The 20,122-nt window shown below is 53.7% G+C and overlaps 1 protein-coding gene across 2 annotated transcripts in view; it reads left to right on the top strand.

Moving 5' to 3' along the window:
• Positions 1-20,122, top strand: part of LOC133347837 (cAMP-dependent protein kinase type I-beta regulatory subunit-like) — an 89,665-nt gene that overhangs the window by 10,583 nt on the left and 58,960 nt on the right. For both annotated transcript variants that reach the window (XM_061560496.1, XM_061560495.1), the window contains one exon: positions 5,155-5,246. In XM_061560496.1, the coding sequence (XP_061416480.1) occupies positions 5,155-5,246 (92 nt within the window). The remainder of the gene's footprint in view (positions 1-5,154; positions 5,247-20,122) is intronic.

The raw sequence follows: 20,122 nt of genomic DNA, 5'->3' as shown, positions 1-20,122 counted from the left end.
GGTGAGCGTTAGTCTGAGTTGTGTGATGCGTGGGCAGGTGATACCCTCTGTGTGCAAAGTGAGTGTTAGTCTGAGTTGTGGGGCACGTGGGCAGGTGTTGCCCTCTGTGAGCAAGGTGAGCGTTAGTCTGAGTTGTGGGGCGCGTGGGCAGGTGCTGCCCTCTGTGTGCAAGGTGAGCGTTAGTCTGAGTTGTGGGGCGCGTGGGCAGGTGCTGCCCTCTGTGGCAAGGTGAGTGTTAGTCTGAGTTGTGGGGCGCGTGGGCAGGTGCTGCCCTCTGTGGCAAAGTGAGCGTTAGTCTGAGTTGTGGGGCACGTGGGCAGGCGCTGCCCTCTGTGTGCAAGGTGAGTGTTAGTCTGAGTTGTGGGGCGCGTGGGCAGGTGCTGCCCTCTGTGGACAAGGTGAGTGTTAGTCTGAGTTGAGGGGCGCGTGGGCAGGTGCTGCCCTCTGTGTGCAAGGTGAGTGTTAGTCTGAGTTGTGGGGCACGTGGGCAGGTGCTGCCCTCTGTGTGCAAGGTGAGCGTTAGTCTGAGTTGTGGGGCGCGTGGGCAGGTGCTGCCTTCTGTGTGCAAGGTGAGTGTTAGTCTGAGTTGTGGGGCGCGTGGGCAGGTGCTGCCCTCTGTGGACAAGGTGAGTGTTAGTCTGAGTTGAGGGGCACGTGGGCAGGTGCTGCCCTCTGTGGATAAGGTGAGCGTTAGTCTGAGTTGAGGGGCACGTGGGCAGGTGCTGCCCTCTGTGGACAAGGTGAGCATTAGTCTGAGTTGAGGGGCACGTGGGCAGGTGCTGCCCTTTGGGGACAAGGTGAGCGTTAGTCTGAGTTGAGGGGCACGTGGGCAGGTGCTGCCCTCTGTGTGCAAGGTGAGTGTTAGTCTGAGTTGTGGGGCGCGTCGGCAGGTGCTGCCCTCTGTGTGCAAGGTGAGTGTTAGTCTGAGTTGTGGGGCGCGTGGGCAGGTGCTGCCCTCTGTGTGCAAGGTGAGTGTTAGTCTGAGTTGTGGGGCGCGTGGGCAGGTGCTGCCCTCTGTGTGCAAGGTGAGCGTTAGTCTGAGTTGTGGGACAGCGTGGGCAGGTGCTGCCCTCTGTGGACAAGGTGAGCGTTAGTCTGAGTTGCGGGGCGCGTGGGCAGGTGCTGCCCTCTGTGTGCAAGGTGAGCGTTAGTCTGAGTTGAGGGGCACGTGGGCAGGTGCTGCCCTCTGTGGACAAGGTGAGCGTTAGTCTGAGTTGTGGGGCACGTGGGCAGGTGCTGCCCTCTGTGGACAAGGTGAGCGTTAGTCTGAGTTGTGGGGCACGTGGGCAGGTGCTGCCCTCTGTGTGCAAGGTGAGTGTTAGTCTGAGTTGTGTGACAGCGTGGGCAGGTGCTGCCCTCTGTGTGCAAGGTGAGCGTTAGTCTGAGTTGTGTGACAGCGTGGGCAGGTGCTGCCCTCTGTGTGCAAGGTGAGTGTTAGTCTGAGTTGTGGGGCGCGTGGGCAGGTGCTGCCCTCTGTGTGCAAGGTGAGCGTTAGTCTGAGTTGTGTGACAGCGTGGGCAGGCGCTGCCCTCTGTGAGCAAGGTGAGTGTTAGTCTGAGTTGTGGGGCGCGTGGGCAGGTGCTGCCCTCTGTGTGCAAGGTGAGCGTTAGTCTGAGTTGAGGGGCACGTGGGCAGGTGCTGCCCTCTGTGGACAAGGTGAGCGTTAGTCTGCGTTGTGGGGCACGTGGGCAGGTGCTGTCCTCTGTGGACAAGGTGAGCGTTAGTCTGAGTTGCGGGGCGCGTGGGCAGGTGCTGCCCTCTGTGTGCAAGGTGAGTGTTAGTCTGAGTTGTGGGGCGCGTGGGCAGGTGCTGCCCTCTGTGTGCAAGGTGAGCGTTAGTCTGAGTTGTGGGACAGCGTGGGCAGGTGCTGCCCTCTGTGGACAAGGTGAGCGTTAGTCTGAGTTGCGGGGCGCGTGGGCAGGTGCTGCCCTCTGTGTGCAAGGTGAGCGTTAGTCTGAGTTGAGGGGCACGTGGGCAGGTGCTGCCCTCTGTGGACAAGGTGAGCGTTAGTCTGAGTTGTGGGGCACGTGGGCAGGTGCTGCCCTCTGTGGACAAGGTGAGCGTTAGTCTGAGTTGTGGGGCACGTGGGCAGGTGCTGCCCTCTGTGTGCAAGGTGAGTGTTAGTCTGAGTTGTGTGACAGCGTGGGCAGGTGCTGCCCTCTGTGTGCAAGGTGAGCGTTAGTCTGAGTTGTGTGACAGCGTGGGCAGGTGCTGCCCTCTGTGTGCAAGGTGAGTGTTAGTCTGAGTTGTGGGGCGCGTGGGCAGGTGCTGCCCTCTGTGTGCAAGGTGAGCGTTAGTCTGAGTTGTGTGACAGCGTGGGCAGGCGCTGCCCTCTGTGAGCAAGGTGAGTGTTAGTCTGAGTTGTGGGGCGCGTGGGCAGGTGCTGCCCTCTGTGTGCAAGGTGAGCGTTAGTCTGAGTTGAGGGGCACGTGGGCAGGTGCTGCCCTCTGTGGACAAGGTGAGCGTTAGTCTGCGTTGTGGGGCACGTGGGCAGGTGCTGTCCTCTGTGTGCAAGGTGAGCGTTAGTCTGCGTTGTGGGGCACGTGGGCAGGTGCTGCCCTCTGTGTGCAAGGTGAGCGTTAGTCTGAGTTGTGGGGCGCGTGGGCAGGTGCTGCCCTCTGTGGGTAAGGTGAGTGTTAGTCTGAGTTGTGGGGCACGTGGGCAGGCGCTGCCCTCTGTGTGCAAGGTGAGCGTTAGTCTGAGTTGTGGGGCGCGTGGGCAGGTGCTGCCCTCTGTGGCAAGGTGAGCGTTAGTCTGAGTTGTGGGGCGCGTGGGCAGGCGCTGCCCTCTGTGTGCAAGGTGAGTGTTAGTCTTTGTTGAGGGGCGCGTGGGCAGGTGCTGCCCTCTGTGGCAAGGTGAGCGTTAGTCTGAGTTGTGGGGCGCGTGGGCAGGTGCTGCCCTCTGTGGCAAGGTGAGCGTTAGTCTGAGTTATGGGGCGCGTGGGCAGGTGCTGCCCTCTGTGTGCAAGGTGAGCGTTAGTCTGAGTTGAGGGGCACGTGGGCAGGTGCTGCCCTCTGTGTGCAAGGTGAGCGTTAGTCTGAGTTGAGGGGCGCGTGGGCAGGTGCTGCCCTCTGTGTGCAAGGTGAGTGTTAGTCTGAGTTGTGTGACAGAATGGGCAGGTGCTGCCCTCTGTGTGCAAGGTGAGCGTTAGTCTGAGTTGTGGGGTGCCAGTGGTAGGTGCTGCCCTCTGCTGTGTGAACGCGGGGCTAACCGCGCACAGAGGAGGAGGCGGCGAGTGTCTCGTACGTCAGAATCAGAATCTTGTATTATTCATCCCGGGGGAATCCGATGAGCTGTGCAGCTGTTTTACACAGATGTCCAGTCGGGGCACGGGGGTGAGCAAGTTACAACGGCAAACAAGACGACAACACGATAGCGGTGCAAAGTAGAGAAGATGTGTGGTCTGGGCAAGTGGCGTCGCTGTGGAGTGCGCACCGGGGGCCAAGGACTGGGGGGGGGGGGCTAGGTGACGGGGCTACAGTGGCAAAACACAACCACCCCCTCCCTCACCATCAACAACAACAAAAACACGTGTTGTTATGTCTAACTGCCTCGGTAATATTTGTATGAGTTCACTAAAGCGGCAACTTTCTCTCAAGGTATCCGATGAGGCTCATCATCCCAGCCTCGTTGAGCTATCATCTGTGATGGCCAGGTGGCTTCTGAAAAAGAAGCTAACTAGCTCAGTGGGCTCTACCTGGTAAAATAAAATAAAGTTTAATGATTTAATTTGAGTGATTTGTCCACCTTTTAGACACTTTACACTCCTATCGTGTTTTTGTATTGTTTGACGTTGTAACTTTATGACCCGCCCCTACTGGTCATCTGTGAAAAAGGAGTTTTATATCTGATTGTATTCCTCCCACTATAAATAAAGATTCTAATTCCAGTTCCAGGTAGTCAGTCGGTCACAAACAAAGAGGGGGGTGGGGGGGGGCAATGTTGGCCTTGAGCAGGACTTTTAATCAGGGGACACAGCGACACGGATAACACGAGGGGAGAATTTCCCAACAACAGGAGCGGCAGAGAAGAATGAGCAACCCTCCTCCCCCCCGCCCCTACTTCACGGAGGAGGAGAGGTCGAATGCAGGTGCGATAAGAAGGTCGAGGTTAGTGGAATGCTCGGCATGCTGGGTACAAGGACGAAAGGCGAGGAGAGATAAGCGGAGGGGAGGGGGAGATGTGGGTGAGACCACGAAGGATTGATGACCACGTCAACGTGATAACATCTTTATGCTCATCACCACCATCATCATCGTTGTCATCCGTGATATATCCACTGCGGGATGTAGGCAACCCCAGGCTGTCATCATCTCCCGCGGTCTTGCGATGTGGCAATCCATCTCGCTCATGCAAAACGAGCTCAGCTCGTCACTTCGTTCCCAATGTGACCTCACTCTTGGGCATGCGCCTTCATTATTTTGGCTGCCATTCCATCTTTAGTCTCGACCAGCGCTCATCCCTCCGAGTGACATGTCCTCTTACCCGACTTAAAGGTCATGATGATTTCTCTCACGATCCATGACATCTATAACTTGCGGATACTCTCTTTTCCGTGCCGCTCCTCTCCCCGTCTGTCAGCGTGAATTGCAGAATGTGCCTCTCCGAAGCTTCTTTGCACACTTTTCAGCTTTTGTTCCATTTTCTCCACTCATGTCTGTCCCTCGTGCAGTTATTGAAGGTGGACCGGGATCTAAATGATGAAATCACGAGGCGGAAGATAGCGGCTTTGAGCGTTTGTTGTTGTAAAACTGAAGTCAGTTATTCAGAATATTTTTTTTAATGCCGCCTATTAATCTGCGCAAGCGTGTGTGAGTGTGTCGTTTAAGGCACTCGGCCACCCGGCACAGCTAAACAAAGTAAAACAGTCACGTGTAAGAAGGAAGCGTTCAACACGCCCAATCATCGTTTCGGTTGAAAAAGAAATGTTACGAATCGTAAAATTGCCCGTGAGAATCAATGCGTTGAGTGAACTTTAAATTCAGAAATCAACGTCCCCCCCCAGCCCCTGCCCCCCCCTCCCCCGACGTCCCTGCAGAGGGCAAGGTTTCAGTGGTTTTTTTCCAACGGCGAGCGTTCACTTAGGGGTGTTCGCCCCCTTATTTTGTCTGCCGTGCTCTCTCCCCCGGCCCCCCCCCCCTCTCCGGCCACCAGGTGATCCCCAAGGACTACAAGACAATGCAGGCCCTGTCCAAGGCCATCGCCAAGAACGTGCTTTTCTCACACCTCGACGACAACGAGCGCAGGTGAACGGCGGCGGCTGTGTCATCTGTGTGTGTCTTTGTGCTTGAACCAGTCCTGGAGCCCTGGCCCTACGTCGACTCAGCCTCAAATGAGTACCTGATGTGGGGTGTAGTAAACACCGCCACTGGGGAGACAAAGGCGGTCGGGCGTACTGCTGCCCGCCCACCCCCTAGTGTATAGTTCCGCCCTGCATAGGTTTTCGCTAACAGCACTTACCCTAAAAGTCTGTGAATGGTTTATGGGGAATTTTTGTCTTTGTGTCTTCTGTGAGTGTGTGTTTCTGCTCATGGTGGGGAGCGGTAGAACTCGGAAACCCGAGTTCGATTCCCGCTCATGGGCAACACCAGTTACGATTATCTGAACCGGTCCTGGGCCTCCTCTAGGTAGACTCAGCCTCAAATGAGTATCTGGTGTGGTATGTAAACATCACCACTGGGGACACAAAGGCGGCCAGGCGTGGTGTTGCCTTCCCCCCCCCCTCGTGTGCTGTGCTGTCTTCATAGGTGCTCGCCAACAGCACTTGCCCCGACAGTCTGGCTAGGCAATACGGGCGATTTTTATCTTTGTTGTAGCCGTTGTGCAGTGGTGTAAAGCACCGCGTGACGAACCAGTCCTGGCCATGGCCAACGCCACTGGACGGCGGGGATGTATTCCCCGCTCGCTCGGTACTCTTCCGAAACGCGCGACGTCGCATACGCCCCGTTAGTTTGACGTCACGGCCATTCGTGTGTAACCTATTACGGTCGGCTTGCCTTAAGGACGAGGAAGTGAAATGTACGTCCTGTCCTTGTGGACATCTGGTGACGATAAGCACACAAAATATGGCCCGTGCCAAAACAATCCCCAGGAGAGTGGTCAGGGCGATTTGCGGAGCCGGTACTACAACACCGTAGGCCTTGGACACCCACAACCCCTTCACCAATCCGCATTGACCAGCATGGCGAAGTAAGGGTCAGATAATAATCTACGTGACCGACGTGCCGTGAGGAGGCCTGCATCCAGCAGTGGATAGACCATTGCTGCTGCTGCTTCTGCTGATGCACATGGCGATGCGTCGTGGGCCGGCGCCAGCATCCTCTCATTGTTCGAGAGGCGGCGTGCGGTTTTAACGGCGGAGCGGAGCAGCGGTGGTGGCGGCGGTGTCGATGGAGCGGTGGCGATGGAGCGGTGGCGATGGAGGGCGATGGGCAGCAGAGCGCGTGGGGTCGCGCCGGTGGGCGCCACCTCAAGCTCCGTCTGGAATTTTTAGTGTAGGCGCGCAGCCCCCCCGTCACATTTTGGCACGGGCTCAAGGAAACGGCACGGGCTTCAAAGAGGGCGCGGATCTTTTTTCATCGGCCGTGCGCAACGCTTTTATTTCATTTCAAAAGCAACCGATAATGGAGGGAGGCGGCAGGGTTGTTCGCGCGAAAGTAAAAAAAATATCTAAATCAAATCGAGTTTAAAAAGAGAAGGAAAGAATGATACATCGCCTCCCCCCCATCACCTCTCGCTTCCCGCCTTGTCATCAATTTTTTGACGAGTCGTCGCAATTTAGGGTTGAAAGTGTAACCCAAGAATCAATCGTCGGTTTTACGAATTCTAGGCAGTCGATTCTGACGCGCGTGATTCCATGCATGTAACGTGAGCCGACACTGCTGGCGAATTCAGTCATACACGGCTGCAATATAGCCCTTATAATTATCATCATCATGATCGTCATCATTAGCCATGCTTTGTCCTCCGCCGCCCAGACCCAAGCCCTTTCCATTTCTCACCATCTCGCGATGTAATGATCTGTCCCCTTCCTGCACATGAGTTGACATCATCTCAGAATCAGATTCTTTGTCTAGTCCGGAGGAATCCGATGATCTACGAAGCTTTCTTTCACAGATGTCTAGTAGCGGCGGGTCAAGCGAGCCACATCAACAAAAATTATACAAAAGACGATATTATTATAAGAGCAAGATATAGAGAAAATGTAAGCAAGTCTCTAAAAATAATTAAATATAAATGAAGTATACAAGTACAAATAGCACATGTACATCAATTCCTTCCGATTATCAAACAGTAAATGTAAGTTTGGGGCAAGGCAGAAACAAACCAACAACAACAAAAAGTCCCAGACCACACCAAGACAACAACACACAGTCCCTCTATGGGGGATGGAGACGTTTAAACCATCAACACATTAAAAATGTTAAACAAAGTAGACTAAACTATTTGTATTTTACTAGGTAAAGCCCACCGAGCTATGTAGCTCTTTTTAAGAAGCAACCTGCCCACAAATGATAGCTCAACGAAGTGGCTTATCGCGTGGAAATTTCTAGCAGAGAAATAACTCTAAACGCGTGATGTTGACTCTAAATGTAGGCGGGAAACACCGGAGGACCCGGAGAAAAATACACGCGACCACGGGGTCAGGATCGACCTCGCAACCTGCAGTATATCAGGCGAGGTAGTTAACATCTTGCACGATCCCTTTCTTTGGCTGTCACCGTGCGCTGCGTAAACTTTCCTTTGCCACGTCGTTACATTCTGAGCGAATGTGGCAGGGGAGCTCATCATTGTCGTCGTCATCACCGGGAGGACCTGGAGAAAAATCCACTCGAGCACGAGGAGAGAGAAAGAAAACGCAAACTCCAAATATACAGCAGGCATCAGGGTCGGGATCGAACCCGCGACCTCCTGTAGACCAGGCGACGGCCCATGTGACGGCGGCGATAGCGACGATAGCGACGATAACGACGATAACGACGATAACGACGGTAACGCGCATTCCGTTGGTCGGGCAGAAGCGAGCCCCCGCAATGAGAACTGCGTGGCGCCGCGATCCCCTAAAACCCTCGCGCTGAAACCCACCGACGACGGAGCAGACACGCGCGCAAACCAATACCGCTCAGATGAAACGGAGAATTCCTTTGTGGAATTGCTCGGGGATTTGCGGGTTGCGCGCGGCGCAGGAGATAAGGCACCTGAAATCTCCCCCCCCCCCCCACCCCTCGCAACCCCCCGGGGGTGTGGGGGGAGACTTGCGACGGCTGATCCCGGCTCAACCGCCCCTTGGATGTTGTCTCGGTTTCGTAAAACCCTCTGACGCCTCCGCCGCCAACGCCACCTCGGTCGCCGTTTTGGTTGCCACAGCCAAAGGGCCCGAGGGGGGGGGGGGGGCGCCTTTGTCTTGGCACCGCCCCGGCCCATCAACCTGTGATGGTTGAGCCGGCCGGATAATCGGCATCTCTGTAATCGGCCGAAATGCCCGCGCTGTCGGTGGTCGTGCTGACGTAAGGAAGTAAAATCACTTTGGGGTCCCTGCGAGGGAGAGGGACCACAAAGGTGGGGTCGTGGATGTAGCTCAGTGGGGGCGCACCCAGTGGATGCGATTTCATCGCTCCCGTCGCTACGTTGTCCACCGCCCACTCCTCCGATTAGCACGGTCGGATGCGTACGATGCGAAAGAAGTTCAACGTAGACACATACAAGTCGCATCTCAAGCGCACATCTCTCATTGCACTTTCGTACAGCAAGTAAATCACGGCCACAACTCGCTTTTTTGTTTATATTATGAAGAGATGCAAGTAGTACGATTGTTTTTATCTCTCACTGTGTACAATTGCCTACGTTTACGGGTGTATTCATGTGTCGATGGCACTTTGGGTGGAAGATATATGCCAAAAAGGTACCACGTGTTTTAAGCAAAATGAAAATAGAGTTGAGTTGACTTGATTGAGATACCACGCCTCTTTGCGACGGTCACCCTTGACAGCAGACAAACGCAGTTGTCTCTGATGGCTCTGACAATAAGAGATGGGCGCATGCGAACGACCGATTACAGTAAAACCTTGGATTACGAGTAACTTGGTCTGCGAGTGTTTTGCAAGACGAGCAAAAATGTTAAATAAATATTCATTTGATAAACGAGCGAGGTCTTGCAATACGAGTAGTACGTGTTTACGCTTTGTCTGCCGAGCGTCACGTGATCACAACTGATATATGAGTGCTTTGATATACGAGTGCTTTGGATTACAAACACGTTTCCGGAACGAATTATGCTCGCAATCCAAGGTTTTATCGATTACTTTGAGGTGTTTAGGTACCAATGACCGATTCTAAATCTAATGCAATTAGATACTTAAATTGTATGTCATTTGTATTCTTCCCATTACTGAGACGGAGACGATAGGCAACAGACTGACAGAGCAGTCTCACTTGGTGTCCCTAGGCAATGATCGATTTGACAGAAACCAGTCTTTGGTGGGGGGTCTCTAGTCAATGACAGACAGACAGACCAGTGTCTAATGGGGAATCTTGTCAATGATGGACAAACCGCTGTTGGAGATGGGATCTCTCGACGAGTGGTCCTCAACCTATGGCCTGTGGATCATTGGAGGTACTGCAAGGCCATGGCAAAGTGGTCATCGGGAACTTTTGCAGTTACATTTGAACTCGCAAAACCCATCCACCACGTGGTTATATTTACTATACTCTTTGGTTCTTTCGGTAAAGTCATAAAATATCCCACCTGATGACAGACGCTTGTGTTGCGCCCGAAACGTCGTGATTTATTTTATTTTATACCCACGTGACAGAACCAAAGAGTATGGATTCCTGCAGTCACGAAAGCTTCAAATCAAGATGGTTATATCGGTGCGCTGTTGTCTGTGAAAAGTGCGTCGACAGCCGTCGGCGGGTCCGCAGTGTTCTGGGCCCCGCTGCTGTTCTGGAGCGCAGACAACGAGAGAGACACCGACGGGCAGTCTCTGAGGTCTTCGGGGGGAACACAAAAAACCCCACGGCCGACAGAACCGGTCTGTCAGAGCCCCACATTACGTGCGAACCGTGACAAATGTAGCACGGGCCGCCGCACTCCACTTAGCCGCGCTGCTGTCGATAGCCTCTAGGTGACAGCACACTCCGTCGTCGGGGGGGGGGGGGGGGGAGGAGGAAATGCATAGGGGAACTACGCTTTGTTGACTGCGATGACGAGCCGAGTGCGTTGGTTTGGTTTTTTTTATGTTTCCACCCACCCGGGTGACAAGGGTCACAGAATTCCGGGCGTTTGTCTGCGGACGGATGTGCGAGTGTCGGCTACAAGCTGCCTCGTTGGCTTCACTGATGGACAGGCAGGCAGACAAAGTACACACCGGTCGAGAGATGGAAAGACGGACGGAGAGAGAGAGAGAGTTGGGCAACGGGAGTGAGCGCTGTCAAACCGTCGCGGCACATCGAGGCCGAGTGTCTCCTCGCATTCAGCGGCGCTCATGGCCATTGGCAGCCCTATGCCGCCATCATCATCGTCGTCATCGTTAGCGAGGATCAATCCACTGCTGGATGGAGGCCTCCATCACTCGAAGGGTGACAGAGTCAGGTCAGATGGAGGCCTCCATCCAGCAGACGGAGAGTGCATTCCGGAACGCTCTTCCTTACGATATTAGGAAGCCACTGTAGCTGTGCAGTTTTAAATCATCTCGATTGACAAACTCATTTCTTTAGAACTGCTTTTTGTGTTTTGTTTGTTATCCTTCTCCCACATCTTCGATTAGCATGGTTGGCTACGTATGGTGTTGCGAAAGAAGTTCAACACACACACACATATGTACATACCTTCCAAAGCCATCGCAATCCCGCAAGCCAAGGGAGAGGGAACGTGCCCCAGGAGAACCGTGCTTCTATGTCCACGCGCCCTTCCACCTTCACCGGCACACGCAGACCGCTGTGGTCATGAATACATAAGGTGACGTCTGGGAAGACCCAAATGCAGCAGCGGATTGGCGAAGCAATGTACAGCAGCAGGTCCTCGTTTAATGCGCTAGTCGTAGACACGCTCCCACGAAAAGTGCCGCACGAAGCGAAAAACATGTTAAGCGAAAACAATTTCACCCCCCCACCCGTAAATAATTCGGTTACGATAAAGTTCGGCGAGGCACGATGTACTACGCACTCGCGCAGCCGGATGGCGGGACAAATAATTGTGCTGCCTGCTGCTGTGGCCACCACGTTGGTGTCACGTGCACGTGGAGATCTCCGTGTTTCAGTTTTCAGTTTCATTTATTTGGTTTAGCCCTGTGAGCCATTTGGCTCTTGAATCGGGTGCAACCGCAACAAACAAAAAACTAAAACATGAACAAGAAAACATCTTAAAGTGACTGTGCGTAAACAGAATAATCAAGGAAAAAACAGATAAATCTTCCAGAAAAAGCGCCGTACACCAACGCTGTGTGCAAAAATCCCAGTGGGATGCAAGTCAAACAACAACAACAACCACCACAAGACCACTTAGATTAAAGCCATCAGTCTAACTCCGTACTACAACAAACAAACATGTCCAAACCAAAAAACTTTTCGAAATCACCAAAATAATCACCAAATAAAGCCATAAAAGCAATGTAACAGTGATCATAGGAACTGTGATCGAAATTTCACAATAAACGACATAATACCGAAACTTCCACAACGGCAGAATGGTGCAGTGGCCAGTAGATGGCAGTAGAGCAAGTGGGTATCTGACCTGACGTTGTCACTCTTATTAGTCCCTCTTACACATGGGATTTCCTCGCGGCACACTACACACGCTTCAGAATCTTTATGCTGCAGGAGGAATCCGATGAGCTATGAAGCTCTTTTTCCACAGTAGGGACACGGGGTCAGAAAGTTCCAACAGCAAACAAATAGGTAAACACGACAGGAGTGTAAAGTATAGGAAAGGAAAGGTAAGTGAATCACTCAACTTGTGGAATTAGCCAAACATCCAGACGCAGGACCCACCTGAACAACAACAACAACAAAACCCAACTCGTGAGACTCATTGAGACTTCTCATGCCTACTAACCGACTCGAGGGCAAGAGTTCATTACAGCCAATGCCATGATGACCTCTTGACCTTAACTCATCCGCCGCTTCCTCCGTTGGCAGCTGTTGCAAAAAAAAGTCAATAACTGACCTCTAGGACCGCCCGTGCAATCTCATCACGGCTAGCATCTGGCTTCAACGCCGGTGTCGGTGACCTGCCTGCCTGCCTGCCTTCCCTCCTCCATTCTGCTCAACGTGGCCCAGCCCTCACCACCTACGCTCATTCTGGTTACAGCTATTATTCTTTCATCATCCTCGCCATCACCATCATCATCAGCCGTGATCTCTGTGCACTGCTGGACGAAGGCGATCCTCAAGCCTCCAGCATCTCTCATGGTCTCGTGTCGTCGACGATCCAAGCCTAGCTCCGATTCCGTCGCTCCGTCTCCGTGGCGGTCCAACTTTACCTACAAACGAAACAATTTTTTTATTTGACCAGATAAGACCCACTTAGCTATGTAGCTCTTTTTCAGAAGTGACCTGGCGATCACAAATTATTGTTCAATGAAGTGGCTTACTATCACGTGGAAAATTATAGCAGCCAAATACTCTAAATGCGTGATGTTGATTCTAAATATGGGAGGGAAACACCGGAGGACCCAGAGAAAAACCCACGTGTCCACGGGGTCAGGATCGACCCCGTCACCTGCAGTATATACGGCGAGGTAGTTAACATCTTCTTAGGTTTTATCGGTAAAGTCACGTCTTCAGGTAGAACACGGTTCCACCTGAAGACGGAAGCTTGTGTTGCCTCCGAAACGTCGTGATTTTTATGTTATTTTTATTTAACTTTTATAAATTTTATTTTTTATTTTTTATCTACGTGACTTTACCGAAAAAACCTAAGAATATGAATCCTTGCAGTCACGAAAGCTTCAAATCTCGAATTAGTTAACATCTCACCACCGTGGCGCGATCCCTCCCTTTGACTGTCGCCGTGTGCTGCGTAAACTTTCCCTTGCCGCGTCGTTACATTCCGAGCGAACGTGGCAGGGAGCTCTTATTTCATTATCATCATCATCGTCGCCGTCATCTTTTTTCTCGGTGTTATTCACCCTCGGGAGCTCGGGCGTCCCGTGACACGTGCTGCCCAAGAGCGCGACTCACCCGGAGCCCAGCGCTCATCCTGCATTCTCTTCGCAAATCCCGGCTCTTATCTCCTTTGTGCATTGTTTGACAGGTGCATTCTCTCTGCACAGCCCCTTCGCAAGCCCCGCTCACGTTTCATTTCATTCGCGTTTTGGATATATATATTTTATTATTATTTTACGCTCTCGTTTTCTTTCCATATATTTCTCACGCGCCTCCCTCCACCCCTCCCCTTCCTCTCCCCGACCTCCACCCTCGCCGCGGCGCCGCCGCTCCCGTTTGTCCTTGAGGTTTCCCGACTGACCGCGAGGCCGTCCGTCGTTGTCCGTCGATGTCCGTCGTCGTGTCCTGCGTCTGCACTATAGCCCTCATAATTATCATCATCATCATCATGATACAGCAATCGTGCTGTGACGGTTCCACCTGAAGACGGAAGCTTGTGTTGCCTCCGAAACGTCGTGATTTTTATTTTATTTTAATTTTACTTTAATTAATTTAACTTTTTTACCTACGCGACTTTACCGAAAAAACCTAAGAATATCATCATCATGATCGTCATCATCAGCCATGCTCCATCCTCCCCCGCCCACACCCAAGCTCTTGCCATCTCCCAGCGTCTCGCGATGTAATCTTCTGTCCCCTTGTTGCGCACGAGTTGGCGTCATCTGAGAATCAGATTCTTCGTTTAGTCCAGAGGAATCCGATGATCTACGAAGCTCTCTTTCACAGATGTCCCCTCTTGCCCCCGCGCGAGCCTCCCACCGTGTCGCGCAGTCCCGAACACAACAACTTTGTCGGCGTGGATTTACGCCCAAGTGTCCTTCGCTAATTTTCAGAGGGGGGGGGGGGTGTGTGGGGGGTGGGCACTTTCGCCGATAAGACATCATCAGTGCGAGGGGCCGCCGCGCCATTTGAAGCCATTGGGGTTTGACAGCACGAAGGAATGCATCGACGAATCTGGTCTCATGAGTGTAGGGACATTAATAACATCATCATAGTTGTCGGCGTCAGCAGCAGCGGTGCAAGGAACATCAGCAGCAATATCAGCATCATAATCCATCAAAGGCAACGACAGCAGCATCATCATCAGCAGCTGGATCATAATCATCATTAGTAGCAGCAGCACAATCACCATCATCATCATAGTTAATATAATCGGCAAATGTATACATACGACCTGTGTATCCTAAACCATCATGGGCTGACCTTTAACCTCGTCATCCTCGCCGTCGTCACTACCATCAGCATCATTGTCACGAATGAAACATGCCTCTTCCCGTGACACAGTACACAAGTGTTCTTAACAAATTTTCAGAGGCGGGGCCCACTTTCGCCGATAAGACATCATTAGTGTGAGGGTCCGCTACACATTTGAAACCATTGGGGTTTGACAGCAGCACGATGATGGTGCTGATGATGATGGGAGGGGGGGTGGTTTCACAATTTGTTTTGTTTTGTCAGGGGGCCGTATGTCAGGCGCCGCACTAAATGCATCCAGGGGGCCGCCAGTGGCCCCGTGGGCCTTGCAAAGAAGAACACCGCTTTAGGCGGCAGGTACAGCGGGCGGCCTATAGACTGTTGGGGCAAGTGCGGGAGACACCGCGCACGAGCGGGTCACGTGACTAGCATAACACCCGGCCGCCTTTGTCTCCCCAGTGCCTGTGTTTACGCACCGCACCAGGTACTCATTTTAAGACCAGGTTGAGTTGTCCTTGGGGAGGCCCAGGATTAATTCAAATATCACTCGCCGCTGTAATCGGCCTTGGCCCTGAATTGAACTCAGGTTGCCGGGTTTGTCGTCGTGCGCTAAACGTTGCGCCGCCGCTCCACTCGTACGCACGCACGCACGCGCACGCACACGCGCACGCACACACACACGCACGCACACACACGCGCGCACACACACGCGCGCACACACGCGCGCACACACGCACGCACGCACACACGCGCACCAGTTTAGTCTCACAGAATGGTGAGCCGAGAGCTCTTGGTCAGCACTTACTCGGCGCGTGAATCTTTCACGCACACAAAGACAAAGATACCCCGTATAGCCTTAATAGACTGTAGGGGCAAGTGTTGTTTCCAAGCACCTACGAAGGCCGGAACGGTACGCACAAAGGGTGGGTGGCCAGCACCACGGCCGACCACCTTTGTCTCCCCAGTGGCGATGTTTACCCACTGCACCAGGTACTCATTTGATGCTGAATCGACCTAGGGGAGGCCCCACACACGCGCACACACTCCGTATATGCACCTCCAAATCTGTGTGTGTGTTTCTCTCCGTCATCCCATCATCCCCCCACCGTACCTCTCCATCTCTCTCCCTCTTTCTCTCGCTGTCGAGTCGTTTTGGCTTTTGGACTTTTGCAAATTCCACACTTCGGGGCCGCGGGCGAGAGAGAGAGAGCCAGGCGATGGAGAGGAATGGGAGGGGATGGAATGGGAATGCAGGGGAAGGGATGCGAGGGAGGGAGGGGGGTGCAGGTAGACTTGGCTCTGTGGTCGCGGGGGAAAAGTCGCTGCCTTTGATTACCGCCCCGTGTCTTTCTCCACCGGGTGCCTTCATTAGGCCCTCTCTTACCCGGTTTACGGTTAACGACGCGGAGCCCAAGGGGCTGCTGTGAGCAGCACCGCAGTGAGCCGGGTGGTCTGTTTGGGAAATGTGTTTTTTTTATTTGTCAAACTCGGTGAAGCGAAAAATAATTGAGACGCAAGTGGGTCGGTTCGGCGCGGTGGAAGTCCTAATTGGTGAGGTCGTGAGTTCAAATCCCAGCCAGGGTCGGCTTGGCTCAGTCGTCATTGTCGTCATCATCATCAATCATCGTTGTCGTGTTGTCATTGGCATCATCATCATCAGCAGAAGCAGTTGCAGTAGCAGCAGTAAGGGGAGCTGTAGCGGCAGGATCATCATCAGCAGCAGCAGTTGTGGTAGCAGCAGTAAGGGGAGCTGTAGCAGCAGGATCATCATCATTATCTTCAGCAGTTACGGTAGCAGCAGTAAGGGGAGCTGTAGCAGCAGGATCATCATCATCATCAGCAGTTACGGTAGCAGCAGTAAGGGGAGCTGTAGCAGCAGGATCATCATCATCTTAAACAGTTACGGTAGCAGCAGTAAGGGGAGCTGTAGCAGCAGGATCATCAACATCATCATCTTCAGCAGTTACGGTAGCAGCAGTAAGAGGGGCTGTAGCTTTTTCAAAATCATCATCGTGAAATAACAGTTGCTGAAAGAGTAGCGCCTACAGCAGCATTCGTCATCATCATCATCATGAGCAGCAGCTGCCGCCAGTTATTTTCCCAGGACGTCCACTCTCTCTCGGAGTCTCAATATTTTCTTTTTGGGGGGGGGGGGGCCTGCATCGCGATGTTTGCCAACTCCATTCTTAACGGGTGTTTGGCTTCACGTGGCAGGACGCCGGAGAACCCGGAGAAAACCCCCACTAGGCAAGCCGCCCTCATGCTCGCCCATGGAAGCACCAACCGGGCCGAAGCCTGCTTAGCTTCTGAAATGTAACGCAACTGGGCACATTGAGGACGATGCACGTACGTTGCACTTCTTTCGCACCGTGCGTAGCCCAACCGTGCTAATCGTAGCAACTCGGAGCGCACACACCGTGATCACGCGGAACGAGCCCCATTGCAACTCGGAATGCGTGCACCATTATAAAGCGGAACGCGTCCCGTTGTAAGGCGGAACGCGCGCACCGTTATGACGCGGTTTCTGAGCGGTCGACGACGACGAACTACTTTCTCGAAATGCGCGGCTGAGCGGTAAAGTGATACGGTGCGCGGAACGATACAGCAGCGCAGTGGCGGCGTACCCTCATCTCGGTTATTTGTCCCGCCATGGGATGGCTGCACGCTGATTTCACAGTGCAAATGTGATTCGGTGACAGTAATTCCTCGCTTTGCGTGCTTAACGCAAAGCGTGAGTGAACACGTCTCTACGAGAGAGACGCGGGCGACGTGAGTGAACACGTCTTTAGGAGGGAGACGTGAGTGAACACGTCTCTACGAGAGAGACGTGAGTGAACACGTCTCTACGAGAGTATGCGGCTGTTGATTGGAGCCGTGGGAGGTGGCCCTCCCCTCCTTTAGTCGGGCACCATCGGCGCGTTCCCGCTGGCACCACATCACTCGCTCTCCTGCGAGGGCAGCGTGTCCGGGACCGGTGCCCGCAGCCAGTCCTGGCACCACCACTCCACAGGCACTCGCACGCGTGTGCGTGCAGTGGGTGTGCGTGGGTGTGCGTGTGTGTGCGTGTGTGCGTGTGTGTGCGTGTGTGTGCGTGCATGCGTGGGTGTGCGCGTGCTGTGGGGGAGCGGTGGTATAGCGGTTGGCGCACTGCGCTACGAACCTGAGTACTCGAGTTCGATTCCCACTCCTGCCCAACACCAGTGAAGATTATCTGAAGCGGTCCTGGGCCTCCCCTAAGTCGGCTCAGTCCTCAAATGAGTACCTGGTGTGGTATGTAAACATTTCCACTGGGGAGACAAATGCGGTTGGGCGTGGTGCTGGCCATTCACCTCCTCTTGTGCCGTGTCGGCCTTCATAGGTGCTACTCGCTGACAGCACTTGCCCTTTAAGTCCATTAAGGTTATGTGGGGGATCTTTGTCTTTGTGCGTGGAATACCTTCACGCAGGTATGGCAAGTGGAAGCCGTCAGAGGGTTGTGTTAGGGTTACACCGGTTATCGTTGGGATTACAGAAAGTGATCGGGTTGGATATAGGCTTATGGTTATTATTAGGGTTCGGGGTTAGGTTGAGTATTAGACATGAGGTTAGGATTATTGTTCGGGCTAGGGTTAGGTTTATAGGGTTAATATTCCGCGTAAGAGTAGGGTTATGCATTGGTAAGGGTTACAGCCTCGTGGTTGTATATTGGATTAAGCTTCGCGTTGTACATTGCGTTCAGGTTCGGGCTACAATTGATGTAAGTGGGAATGTATTGGGAGGGTTATGAGTAGTGTTGATGTTAGGGGGGATAGGACGAGTGGCAAAGGGGGGTAGGGCTGCAAGTCATCGCTCAAAGTGTCCTCCCGTTCAAACGAGATCAACTCCATTGGGTGGCCCTCAGCCCAGTCGTGTAAATCTGCACACTCCTCCGGAGGGGACCCGTAAGGGCTGGGATTCGAAGGCAACTGACAAGCGAGGGTTGATGGCAAGGACGAAGTCAGGGTTACGGTGACGATCGTGGCCACCGGAACCAAAGTAGCACTTTCGAGTGGAGCAAACGTTGTTTGGGCTGAGCGAGCGTCAATCCCCCCCCCTCCCACCCCCCCCCCGACGCTTGGCCGTGATGTCGCTCGGCGGGGGCATCGCCCCCGTCCAGTTGCTCGGTGCCCATTCCTGCGCCCGTCGTCCCGCGTCGCATTCTGGGCATTTTTTTTGTCGCCGGTCACTCCGTTTGTTTCTCTTTCTCATTGCAGACTCCCTGCGGTGACGAGCGCTCGCTCGCTCGCTCGCTCTCCCTCGCTTTCTCTCTCTCACCGCCCCCGACTGTTTTGTTTCGTGTTCCGCTCCACTCCTTCGTTTTTTTTCTCCCGCCCCCCCTCCTTCCCTCCCTCAAAGGACTGTCAGGTGCCTTGCCTTGCCGCTCTCCCGCAGAAGTCCCCCCACCACCCCCCCCTCCACCCCACCCCCCCACCGCCCGCTGCTCGTGGGCACAGCTGACGGTTTGAGAGGTCTGGATGCCAGCCTCCCTCCGCCGCCCCCTCCCCCCCACGACTGTGTCAGCGATCGGTTAATGTACGTATGTATGTTAGACTTCTTTCGCACCATACAGTGCGGTGAGGGGTGGTAGGACAACAATCGAAACGCAAAAAGTTGTTGAGAAAGAATGAGTTTTCAATCTAGGTGATTTAAATGCTCCGCCCAATGCCGGCCGGTCATTAACCTGCGTGGATTTTTAGGGGGGAAAAGGGGGGGCCCATTCTCACTTACAAAACCAGGGAGAGGGTGAAATCCAACCCCCCCCCCCCCTGGGTGTTTAGCCGCCTCACTGAGGAGACCCTCTAAAACGGAGCTTCCCTGCGAGTGGCATTTTAATTCGAGGAGGATGAGGAGGGTGGTTGTGGGAGTGGGGGTGGCGGGTGGGTAGGGGGGGGAGATGGAGACCTTTTAATCGAGCACCGGGGTGATCTGGGTCGGTTCTTTTTCCCCTCTGCTGCCGATTGCCGAGCAGTGGCAGTGGCGGCGAAGGTCAAGTGACGGCTACGCTGGTGTCACGGCCGCTCCTCCTCCTCGTGACTTCTGATGCGAGCGTCACCTCCGTGTTTTTTGTGGGCTGGCCTCATTTGTGCGATTCCTGCTGACGGTGGCGCAGATGTTAACTCCTTCGCCTGGTAAACAGGAGGTCGTGGGTTCGACCCCTGACCTTTGATGCCCGCTGTATAATTGGAGTTTGTGTGTCTTTCTCCCCGTGGTCGCGTTGATTTTTCTCCGGGTCCTCCGGTTTTTCCTTCCACATTTTGAAACATGTGTTAGGAGTATTTGGCTACTGCTGTACATTTCCACGTGATAAGTCACTGCGTTGAGCTATCATTTGTGGCCAGGTCGCTTCTGAAAAAGCGCTACATAGCTCAGTGAGCCTTACCTGGTAAAATAACAATGGTAAAAAAAATTGGTTTATTATCCAGTGTGCCCGTGGCCAGACCTGGCACCACCACCCCGCATACACACACACACGCATGCGCGTGTGTGTGCGTGTGTGGGGAGCGGGAGTGCAGCGGATAGCACGCTGTGCTACGAACCTGGCGACCCAAGTTCGACTCCCGCTGACGGCCAACATGGGTAAAGATTATCTGAACTGGTCCTGGGCCTCCCTTAGGTCGACTCGGCCTCAAAAGAGTACGTGGTGCAGTATGTAAACATCGCCAATGGGGAGACAAATGCGGTCCGGCCGTGGTGCTGGCCACCCACCCCCGTTGTGTGCCATGCCGTCCTGTCTATAAAGGCTCGA

Source organism: Lethenteron reissneri, chromosome 26 (assembly GCF_015708825.2).
Source record: "Lethenteron reissneri isolate LAM-NWPU_2019-01 chromosome 26, ASM1570882v1, whole genome shotgun sequence".
Taxonomy (NCBI): Eukaryota; Metazoa; Chordata; class Hyperoartia; order Petromyzontiformes; family Petromyzontidae; genus Lethenteron; species Lethenteron reissneri.
The sequence above is the reverse complement of the archived record's forward strand: the minus strand, read 5'-3'. Positions and strand labels throughout refer to the sequence as shown.